General features: G+C 45.4%; 1 protein-coding gene across 1 annotated transcript in view; it reads right to left on the reverse strand.

Annotated features, from left to right (window-relative positions):
- Window positions 1-1241: 1241 nt before the first annotated feature.
- LOC138657851 (uncharacterized) overlaps window positions 1242-12470 on the reverse strand; it is a 105361-nt gene continuing 94132 nt past the window's right edge. The window contains exon 2 of the mRNA XM_069745479.1: window positions 1242-4002. Coding sequence (XP_069601580.1) covers window positions 3099-4001 — 903 coding nt within the window. The 5' untranslated portion in view covers window position 4002 and the 3' untranslated portion in view covers window positions 1242-3098. The remainder of the gene's footprint in view (window positions 4003-12470) is intronic.

Consider the following 12470-nt stretch of genomic DNA (forward strand, 5'->3'; position numbering starts at 1 on the left):
CGCATGCGTCAAAAAAAGCAGCGTTTACACGCGTTTACATGCGTTTTTGCATGCGTTTGCGTTTTTACAGCATTTCCCCCCCAAAAAAAAAATACAAAAAAAAAGTATCCAGACACAACCAATGGGAATAGAGAGGGCGTATATGATTGTCTCTCAATATATTGACCCTAGGGGTACAGAAATTTTCACAGCTTGCTACTGTTTCCGGTGTCATGATGGATCTTTCAATGGAGAGCTTTTATTTCAAACTGGAGTTCAGCTTCAAGATTTTCCTTGCCTGTGTTTTTGCTTGGGAGCAAGACCGAAACCGCCAAAGATGGAGAAGGAGACAGCGTCGGCGTTTTTGGAGGCACCCCATCATTGAGGTGCGTGAGAGCCGTGGAGCATATCACACGCTCTATGCGGAGCTGAATGCCAACCCGGAGAAATTCCAGGATTACACGAGAATGTCTCAAGAATCTTTCCGGGATTTACTGTCTCGTGTCGAAGGATCCATACGGCGACAGGACACACGGCTCCGTAGAGCGATTCCACCCGAGGAACGTCTGTTAGTGACATTACGGTACATTCCAAAACTAAACCAATGACCGTCAAATTTTTTGTTATGACATGTATTTTATGTTTTTTTTTTTTTTCTTATTTTTAAACACACCATTAAAAGAGCCGATTTTAAATGTTTTTTTTTTTTCTTTTTCTTCTAGATTTCTTGCCACAGGAGAGAGTTTGTCTTCCCTCCACTTCCAATACCGCCTTGGAATCTCAACCCTGTCCAGAATTGTTGTGGACACTTGTCGTGCGTTATGGAATGTACTCCATGAGGAGTTTACACCAGTACCCACCGTGGAGATTTGGCGTGAAATTTCTGATAAATTTTTGAACGTGTGTAATTTCCCCAACTGTATAGGGGCGGCGGATGGAAAGCACATCCGCATTATAAAACCTGCCAGAACCGGATCTGAGTTTTTTAACTACAAAAAATATTTTTCGGTAGTTCTCATGGCAATAGCGGATGCGGAGTGTCGCTTCATCGCCGTGGACATTGGAGCTTTTGGCCGTGGCAATGATTCCCAGACTTTTAAGAGCTCGGATATGGGCCGTCGTGTGTATGGCAACAATTTTAATTTTCCCACTCCACAGCCTCTCCCCAACATTCAAGGCCCACCGCTGCCATTTGTTATGGTTGGGGATGAGGCCTTCCAGATGTGTGAAAATCTCCTGAAGCCATATTCTAGTAGGGACTTGGACCACACTAGAAGAATATTCAACTACAGACTGACCAGGGCCAGAAGAACCGTAGAGTGCACCTTTGGCATTCTGTTTGCTAAATGGCGCATTCTTGCAACAGCCATCAATCTAAAAGTGGAAACAGTGGACGAGGTGGTCAAAGCCTGTGTGGTTCTACACAATTACCTCATTGCTAAGGAGCGACCCCACATTGAACTTGATGAACCAGTTTAACACCCATTGCCTGATTTTCAGCATCACCCGATGCGGTCAACTGCAGCCGTTGGTCTTATGCGGGACCAATTTGCGGCCTATTTTGTTTCCGATATTGGACGGGTGTCATGGCAGGACAATGTTGTGTAAATGTCCTGTTGTATGTTTATCTTTACCAATTATTAAATACTGATACAAATTTTTCAAATTAATAAACTTTAGTGTTGGTTGTGTTGACCATGTCTCCTATTTTTCCTCTCTAAACAAAGGTTGACCAAAGATGGGCAGTAGATATGTATATCATATTTTGTAATCCAAAACCAGGAGTGGGTCATAGATGATGAGGTAATTTTTTTTTTTTTGTTGTCATAATTGACCTCTTATATTGTTGCACTCCCTATTTTGGTTTACAAATAATGATATAAAACACAGGCCGCATACTTATAATAATGGAAAAAAATGTTGATTTATTGGTAATCTTCTTGACGTCATTGCGTCAAGACTGTCACGCTCTCTATACCCATCAAGTCAAGTGTAAGAAATAATGAATTCATGATAAACATATACATGCTCATGAATTCACAATTTCTTACACCTGGCCAGGTGAGCATAGATATGTAGCGTGTGACAACCATTGTCCCATCAGTTTGACAACCATTGTCACATAATGTGCTATATAAATAAGAGAATATGGTGAATACACAAGGCAGTAATCAACTAAATAGGTCAGGTGTCTATTTTGACATCTGACCGGTTCAGTTGAGTACTGAACTTGATTTCCACCCTTTTCTCTTTGTACAGTGACACTACACTAGGTACAAAAATAAGAGTATGGAAATAACTAATATTTTTTTGGCCAACTCATATCTGTATACTGAAGAAACACATATAGATGTAGTGTTGTATTTTATACTACTGGAGATATGTTTTGGCCAAAAGAATAAGTGTGTGGCGAAGTTTATTGGTGTGTATTGAGAGCGGTGAAAGACACAATAAACCAAGCATAATTGTTGCAAATAAACTTTTTTTTTATTGAGTTAAGAAACAAATTTATTTTTTTGTACCGCGACGGGTTGTACCGCGACGGCTTGGGGTAGAGTGACGTAACCGGGGGGTGTTGAGAACTGAAGCCTGGCTCACTGTGGAGGAGGCAGAGGTGGCAGGAGAAGGGGCAATAAAACTGGAAGGGTCTGGAAGTTCGGGGATGGGACTTAAAACATGAGGGGCTTGAAACACACTGGAAGGGTGAGACACAACAGACAATACAGACACATCGGTAGGTGATGGGGGAGGAATACTCAGAGTTTTTTGTTTTTTATGTGTTTTGGGGGTTTTCCTTTGGGTTTTCCTGGTAGGGTGAAGTCTTCTTGGGCTAATAGGATGTTGAGTGTTGGCGGGAGACATGTCAGGATCCGGCTCCACAATAACACAGTCCGTCTCCATTGTGGAGCGCTTGGCAACGTCAGAGTCCAACTGCATCGTAGTGGGGGGGAAAGAAAGTCCTGCCAGGGTCCTGGTGCCTCATTGGGGGGGGAACATAAAACCCTCCCAGGGTCCTGGTGCATCGTTGGGGGAACATAAAACCCTCCCAGGGTCCTGGTGCATCATTGGGGGGGGAACATAAGCCCATACCAGGGTCCTGGTGCATCGTTGGGGGGGACCTAAACCCCTCCCAGGGTCCTGCTGCATTGCTGGTGGGGGGAACATAAAGCCCTGGCAGGGTCCTGCTGCATCGGGGTGGGTCCTGCCCGGAAAGCTATGGCTTGGTCCTGCTGCATCGTGGAGGGGCCGGTGCGATACGCCATGCCTGGGTCCTGCTGCATCGGGAGGGGGCCGGGCCGATAAGCCACGCCAGGGTCCTGCGTCATCGTGGTGTCAGCGGAGGAGGTCCAAGCCGGAGCAGCGGTTGTCACGGTGGTGGCGGTGGGATGTCCAACAGCACTCGTCATCGTGTTGGCGCTGTAGTGGAGTACACCTGTGGATGGAATAGAGGTGGCCGTGCAGTGGTATGCAGCAGAGGTAGGAATGGTAGTTAATCGTGACAGTGACGGCACAGTTGGATATGCCGCCACATTACGACTCTGACTCTGCTGCATAGCCTGCACAAAAGCAACATTGCAGGCCTGCATCACACTCAGCTGGAGATCAGGGCTAAGGTGTTCCGACATGCCCTGTTGTATTTGATTAAAAAAATGATGAGCTGGCTTCTGGAGGTCGGCTTTAACTTGATCAACGCTTTTGGCGACATCCTGGATGCGGCAATCTAAGAGGTTATGGGACACATCCATTCTGTCACCTAAAGCCTTGATTGCTTCGTGTAAAACCGAGCTCAAGTGCAAAAACTCGGGCATGAGGGACCTATCCAAAGGCCTCTGTCGCTGCCGGGATGAGCCCGCAAAAATGGGTGCAGTGAAAGAGGACTGCGAAAGGGGAAGACCTGATGGACCAGCTCCCTGGTCTCCAGTTAGTGTGGAAGGCCCACCTGCTGCTGCGCTGCTGGATGGCTGGGACGGGTCCGTGGCTGCCGGCTGAAGGACCGCTCCAGAACCTGGGCCGACAGTCATGCTGTATAAAAAGAAAAAAGAACATTAATACCAAAAATTAACCAGACGCAAAATCCTGTGGAATTTAAAAATACAGATTATAGTGTCAAGAACTAGGGTAACACAGCAAAAAAGCAAAAACAGTTCAATATATGCCTGAAATGCCACAATTTTTAGCCCACAGATAGATGAGTCATGTGATGGAAATAACACTTAAAAATATGTGGCCTGTGTTTTTATTTTTTGGCAGGAAAATAGTGTCAATAAATAGGGTAACACACAGCAAAAACAGGTGAATGGAGACCTGAAATGCCACAATTTTTAGCCCACAGATAGATGAGCATGTGATGGAGATACCAGACTGTAAAATATGTGGACTGTGTTTTTATTTTCTTACATGAAAATAGTTTCAAGAACTAGGGTAACACACAGCAAAAACAGTTCAATATAGGCCTAAAATGCCACAATTTTTAGCCCACAGGTAGATGAGGCGTGTGATGGAGATACCACACTGTAATATATGTGTCCTGTATTTTTTTTGCAGAAAAATAGTGTCACTAACTAGGGTAGCACACAGCAAGAAGAGTTAGGCTGGTTTCACATTTGCATTTAAATCTGCAGCGTTCTAAACGCATCCGCAAGTGGTGGAAAAAATGCATGCAAACGCGTACAAACGCAGCGTTTTTTAGACGCATGCGTTGACGCATGCGGCTAAAAAAACGCCACGTTTGTACGCGTTTACATGCGTTTTTTCCTGCGTTTGCGTATTTGGTGCGCAAGAAGAGAAATTTCACAAGAGAAAAATCAAGATAACCAGACAATGGGACTAGAGAGGGCGTATATGATGGGATCTCTATATATAGACCCTAGGGCTACTGAAATTTTAACAGTTTGCTACTGTATCCTGTGTCATGATGGATCTTCGCATGGAGAGCTTTTATTTCAACCTGGATTTCAGCTTCAAGTTGTTTCTTGCCTGTGCTTTTGCTTGGGAGCAAGACAGAAATCGGGAAAGATGGAGAAGGAGACAACGTAGGCGTTTTTGGAGGCACCCCATTATTGAACTACGTGAGAGCCGTGGAGCCTATAACACGCTCTATGCCAAGCTGAATGCCAACCCCGAGAAATTCCAGGAGTACACGCGAATGTCGCAAAACTCGTTCCGGGATTTGCTTTCTAGTGTCCAAGGAGCCATACAGGGGCCGGGACACCCAGCTCCGTAGAGCGATTCCACCCGAGGAACGTCTGCTGGTGACATTAAGGTACGTTCAAAATCTAAACCAATGACAGTCCAAATTTAGGTTTTTCTGACATGTATTTTTTGTGTATTTTCCTTTTTTTTTTATTGTAACCACACCATAAAAAGAATAGATTGTAATTTTTTTGTGTGTTTTTCTTCCAGATTTCTGGCCACAGGAGAGAGTTTATCATCCCTCCACTTCCAATACCGGCTTGGAATATCCACCCTTTCCGGAATAGTTGTGGACACCTGTCGGGCTTTGTGGAATGTACTCCGGGATGAGTTTATACCCCTACCCACCGCGGACATGTGGCGTGAAATTGCAGAAAAATTCTGAAATGTGTGTGATTTCCCCAACTGTTTAGGAGCAATGGATGGAAAGCACATCTGCATTATCAAACCTGCCAGAACCGGATCGGAGTTTTTTAACTATAAGAAATATTTTTCTGTAGTGCTCATGGCAATAGCTGATGCGGACTGTCGCTTCATCGCCGTGGACATTGGAGCTTTTGGCCGTGGCAACGATTCCCAGACTTTCAAGAACGCGGATATGGGCTGGCGTGTGTATGGCAAAAATTTCAATTTTCCCCTGCCACAGCCTCTCCCCAACACTCAAGGTCCACCGCTGCCATTTGTTATGGTTGGGGATGAGGCCTTCCAGATGTGTGAAAACCTACTGAAGCCCTATTCCAGTCGGGACTTGAACCACACTAGAAGGATCTTTAACTACAGACTGACCAGGGCCCGAAGAACAGTAGAGTGTACCTTTGGCATTCTGGTCGCTAAATGGCACATTCTTGCATCATCCATAAATCTAAAAGTGGAAACAGTCGACGAGGTGGTCAAAGCCTTTGTGGTTCTCCACAATTACATAATGACTAAGGAGCGACCCAACATTGAACTGGATGAACCAGTTGCACACCCACTGCCTGATTTCCAGCATCACCCGATGCGGTCAACTGCAGCCGTTGGTCACATGCGGGACCAATTTGCTGCCTTTTTTGATTCAGATATTGGCCGTGTGTCATGGCAGGACAATGTTGTGTAAATGTCCTGTTGTAATTATATCTGTACCAGTAATTTTCTCACAATGATAATAATATTTCACATTAATAAACTTTAGTGTTGGTTGTGTTGACCATGTCTCCTATCTTTTTCCTCTCCAAACCAAGGTTGTCCTAAAACTGGCAGTATTTGATCTGTATTTAATATCATTTTTTGTAATCCAAAACCAGGAGTGGGTGATAAAGGCAGAGGTGCTAGTTATTATGTTAATATCATAATTTACCTCTAATTGTTCCACTCCTTGTTTTGGTTTACAAATACTGATATAAAACACTGGCCACATACTGCTAGTAATGGCAGCCATGTTGCTTTATTGTTAAGCTTGTTGACGTCATTGCGTCATGATTGGCTTCTCATGTATCCATTGGACACAAAATGGAGAGACAATCACTGTCACGCTATCTATACTCATCAAGTCAGGTGTCAGAAATAATGAATTCATGATAAACATATACAGGCTCATGAATTCACTATTTCTGACACCTGGGCAGGTGAGCATAGATATGTAGCGTGTGACAACCATTGTCCCCTCAATTTGTGTGTAATCGATTATGTAAAAAGAAGAGAAAATGGTGGTTATACAAGGCAGTTATCTACTCAACAGGTCACGTGTCATAACTAATGAGTTTTTTGACACCTGGCCTGTTCAGTAGAGGACTGCACTGTATTTCCACCATTTTCTCTTCATACTGCCACACTAGGCATAGACAAAAAGAGATTATGGAGATACATGTTATATTTTTTGGCCCACCTCTAGTGTTGAGCATTCCGATACCGCAAGTATCGGGTATCGGCCGATATTTGCGGTATCGGAATTCCGATCCCGAGTTTCGATATTTTTGCGATATCGGGAATCGGGATGAATATTTATGTGTAAAATAAAGAATACAAATAAAAAATATGAATATACTCACCCTCGGACGCGCCCTGGTTGTAACCGCTGCAACCGGCAGTCTCCGTTCCTAAGAATGAGCGAGGGAAGGACCTGCGATGACGTCGCGGCTTGTGATTGGTCGCGTGAGCGGTCACATGAGCGGTCACGTGACCAATCACAAGCCGCGACATCATCGAAGGTCCTTCACCCGCTCATTCTTAGGAACGGAGGCTCCCGGTTACACCGCTAAGGTCCAGGGTCCGCTGGAGGGGTGAGTATATCCATATTTTTTATTTTTATTCTTTATTTTTTACATGAATATGGATCCCAGGTGTTATGACCTGGTGGTGAGGACAATAATGGACCTGGTGGTTAAGAGCACACGGAATGACCTGATAGTTACTAATAATACAGACAAGCTCTGAGACGTGGGAACTCTGCTGACCGCAATCCCTAATCCTATCACACACACTAAAAATAGCCGTGGATTGCTCCTAACGCTCCCTATGCAACTCGTCACAGCCTAAGGAACTAGCTAGCCCTAGAGATAGAAAAACAAAGCCTACCTTGCCTCAGAGAAATTCCCCAAAGGAACAGGCAGCCCCCCACATATAATGACTGTGAGTTAAGATGAAAATTACAAACACAGAGATGAAATAGATTTAGCAAAGTGAGGCCCGACTTACTGAACAGACAGAGGATAGGAAAGGTAACTTTGCGGTCAGCACAAAAAACTACAAAAAGACCACGCAGAGGGGCAAAAAGACCCTCCGCACCGACTCACGGTGCGGAGGCGCTCCCTCTGCGTCCCAGAGCTTCCAGCAAGCAAGACAATAATCAAAATAGCAAGCTGGACAGAAAAAATAGCAAACAGAGAAAAACAAGCAGGAACTTAGCTTCTGCTGGGAAGACAGGTCACAAGAACGATCCAGGAGCGAACTAGACCAATACTGGAACATTGACAGGTGGCATGGAGCAATGATCTAGGTGGAGTTAAATAGTGCAGCCAGCTAACGAATTAACCTCGTCACCTGTGGAAGGAACCTCAGAAGCCGCAGCCCCACTCACAACCACCAGAGGAAGCCCATGGACAGAACCAGCCGAAGTACCATTCATGACCACAGGAGGGAGCTTAACAACAGAATTCACAACACCCAGGGCCTGAAGGAGAGTTTCCTCTCCTTCAGACCCTGGGAACCATTCCAGGATACATTCCGATATTTGTGTCCCATTGATTTGTATTGGTATCGGGTATCGGTATCGGCGATATCCGATATTTTTTGGATATCGCCGATACCGATAATTTTAAATATCGGAAGGTATCGCTCAACACTACCCACCTCATATCTGTATACTAAAGACACACATATAGCTGCAGTCTTTTATTTTTAACTACTGGAGATATGATGTGGCCCAAAAAAAAAAGTGTGTGGCGACGTTTCTTGGCGCATGGTGTGTGTTTCAGGTGGCGATAGACACAATAAACCAAACATAATTGTGGCAAATCAAACTTGTTTTATTTTGTTAACAAAGTCAAAAAATTATTTTTTACTGCGCCGGCTTGGGGTAGAGTGATGTAAACGGGGGGTGTGAAGAACTGAGGCCTGGCTAACCATGGACGACGCAGAGGTGGCAGGACAAGGGTCAATGAAACTAGAAGGGTCTGGAAGTTCGGGGATGAGGCTTGACACATGAGAGGCTTGAGACGCACTGGAAGGGTGAGACAAAACTGGCATTACAGACACATCGGTAGGTGAAGGGGGAGGAATACTAAGAGTTCTCTGTTTTTTTTTTCTGGGTTTTTTTTGGGTTTGCCTGGTTGGGGGACGTGTTGGTGGGCTCATATGCCGTGGCGTGGTGGCGGGTGACCTGTCAGGGTCCGGCTGCACTGTCTCACAGTCCATAGCGCTTGTCGAGCGGACGGCCATGCCAGGGTCCTGCTGCGTCGTGGTGGGGGTGGTACATAAAGCCATGCCAGGGTCCTGCTGCGTCATGGTGGGGGCGGTCCGGAAAACCATGCCAGGGTCCTGCTGCATCGTGGTGTCAGTGGAGGAGGTCCAAGCAGGAGCAGCGGTTGTCACGGTGGTGGTGGTGGGATGCCCAACTGCACTCGTCATGGTGCTGGCGCTGTAGTGGAGTCCGCCTGTGGAAGGAATTCAGGTGGCCGTGCAGTGGTATGCAGCAGAGGTCGGCATTGAGGTTAATCGTGACAGGGACAGCACAGTTGGATATGCCGCCACTGTCTGCTGGAAATACCGACTCTGCTGCATAGCCTGCACATAAGCAGCATTGCAGGCCTGCATCACACTGAGCTGGAGATCAGGAGTAAGGTTTTCCGACTTGCCCTGCTCAATTTGGTTAAAAAAATGATGAGCTGGCCTCTGGAGGTCGGCTTTCACTTGATCAAGGCTTTTGGTGACCTCCTGGATACGGGCATTCAAGAGGTTATGTGAAACATCCATTCGGTCACCTAAAGCCTTGATTGCTTCATGTAAAACCGAGCTCAAGTGCAAAAACTCGGGCATGAGTGACCTGTCCGAAGCCCTCTGCCGCTGCCGGGATAAGCCCTAAAAAAAGGGGGCAGTGGAAGAGGACTGCGAAAGGGGAAGACCTGATGGGCCAGCTCCCTGGTCTCCAGTGAGTGTGGAAGGCCCACCTGCTGCTGCGCTGCTGGATGGCTGCTGGCTGAAGGACCGCTCCAGAACCTGTTGCGACAGTCGTGCTGTGTGTGCTGTGAAAAAAGAAAACAGAAAATTAATACCAAAATATAACAAGACGGTACATCCTGTGGAATTTAAAATTACAGATGATGTCAATGCAATACAACCGGAAGCATGTGAGAAATACTTATGTTCTCATGAGAAGGACCGGTCTTAAAAAGGCCAGCACACGGTGGTATTTGTACAGCCGGTGCCTTGCTCCGGAACCACTTGCTGCACGATTCTCTGCACGAAGGTCCTTGTTGAAGCGGTCCTTCATGGAACGCCAACGTGTTCTTATTTTGTCCACTGTGAAATAACAAAAACATATAATGGTCAGAAAAAGTACTTTTGGCCGTGCTCTCTTGACTGTGTGATGACAGAAACTCCGAAAAGTTTCTTTCATCACACACAGTCAAGAGAACCCGGCCAAGGTCTCTGCTGCTTCACACTGCAGTGCAATACTTACCAAATGCATTACGGACCCGTGGCGGGGCATTCTCCCAGCCATCCCACAACGCTTGGGCCACCTCACTCCACAACCGACGAAGCGTACTATTGACTGCGTGCTGTGGATCCCGGCTGTCCCACAACGGGACTCGCTCCTGGATCAGGGTGATCAGGAGGTCATTATTGATCCGGTCGTCGTCCCGTTGTGAAACCTAAAAGTAAAAGAAAATCATATAAGTTTGCTCAATCACATTGGGGAAAAAAAATACCAGAAGATGAGAAAGGGCAGGAATATGAAAGTCAACTTTCAGAAAAGGATCATACAAGAAAAATTAAAAGAAAATCAAGGGTACAGAAAGGAAGATTCAAGAATATTACAATGAGGACAGTCTGCCTTGTATACATACCCGCTGCCGTCTTCCCACCGGACCTTGACAACGCTGCTCCGTCCCTCTCTGTCACTCAGTTGAAGTGCTCTATAAAAAAAAAAAAAATCAAATTGTCTCATGTGTCGATGTGACAGTCAATACTTACCAAGCTGAAGGACAAAAAACTAACCTCACTGACATGATCCACTTCTGACTGACGTGGCTCAAACTCCTCATCAGATGAAGACTCCGCAGAAGACATTCTGATGCATGTTGAAATAAAAAAAAAAAGAAGAAATTAGGACATGTAGATCCAAAAAATTTAAAATAAATGCATTGGCTACGATATACTCACATTGCTCTGGGTCTTGTCCACCAATGCGTCCGGGCAGGGTCTTGTCTTCTTTGGAGTCTGATGAGAAGTGACCAGAAACTTCCCCCAACCTTCCTTTTATAACCCTGTTGCTATGGGGGAGGCTTATCAGTGTCTAGACAACCTTATCTACAGTCTATTCAACCTTTGTTAAAAAAAACGCATGCGTCAAAAAAACACATGCAAACGCATGTACAAAAAAACGCATGCGTCCCCATTGACGCCAATGTATTTTTGGTCCAAAAAAAAAAGCATGAAAACGCATGCGTTTTTATGTGTCCAAAAAATGCCTCTCAAAAATACTACAAGTTGCATTTTTGAAAATGAACGCATGCAGTAAAAAACGCATGCGATTGAAAACGCGACCAAACGCGTACACAGACAAACGCATGCGTTTTCAATGTTAAATATAGGAAAAAAACGCATGCGTTTTTTTGTGCAAAAAACGCTGCAGACAAAAACGCAAGTGTGAAACCACCCTTAACCAGAATCTTAATCAGTTTATTGGTTTCTTCAGGCAAAAAGTTGGTTTTCAGTGGAACATGAAAAACAACTTGAGAGCCAGATAGTAAGGATGACCGAATCTGGAGACTTTCGATTTCACCAGATCTTCTTTACTTTGCTCGGGAATTTTGATTGATGTCCACTTGCCAGTAAAAGATACTTGAAGTCCCTCCAGCATCTGGAAAGTGTTGGGTTGGAAAATAAAACATTATACTCACTCGATCTCTCACTTGTATTGGAGCGCCAGCTGCACACCTTGGCCTCCGCTAGCTTGCTTGCTCTATCAGTTCTGCTCTTATCTTTTCTTTGACCTCATCTTCACTCTTCGATGTCTTTGGTGCTGACTACGTATCAACCGATGTGATCACATGTGTTATGGCAGGCAATATGTGGCTCGGCTTTTGTCATCATGATGCTTACGGTAATTGCTTGAGGCCAAGCTACAGGCTGATCACCTCCACTCCAGAAGCGATATGCATATGACAGTTGTCCCTGCCTTTCAGCAACTTCTCTGTCTATTACTATCACACCGTCTTTGCACTGATTGGAGTATATTCACTTTGATCAGAGCACAGACCAGTGCGACAATAGTAGATAGTGAAGCTGCAGACAGGAAGGGAAAAGTCTTCTTATAAAGTAGCATTATGGACCAGAAAGCAGTGCGCTTCTAGTCTCTCTGCCTGCGCATGCCCATTAGAAGCATGTGATGCAGAGGGATCAGTGAGAATCCGTGCCATCCCTGAGATGGCAGCTCGCTTCCATTGAAAAATAGGCTGGGGTGGGATTCAGCCGGTTCGATGGAACCACATGTTAAAAAATTAGCCGGTTCCCCAAACCGAGGAGATTCTGTCACGGGAGTACTGGGTAGACTAAGGCTGGTTACCTGGGCCCCTGTGATATCCCTCAGGCTAGGAAAA

This window comes from Ranitomeya imitator, chromosome 1 (assembly GCF_032444005.1).
Source record: "Ranitomeya imitator isolate aRanImi1 chromosome 1, aRanImi1.pri, whole genome shotgun sequence".
NCBI classification, from domain to species: Eukaryota; Metazoa; Chordata; class Amphibia; order Anura; family Dendrobatidae; genus Ranitomeya; species Ranitomeya imitator.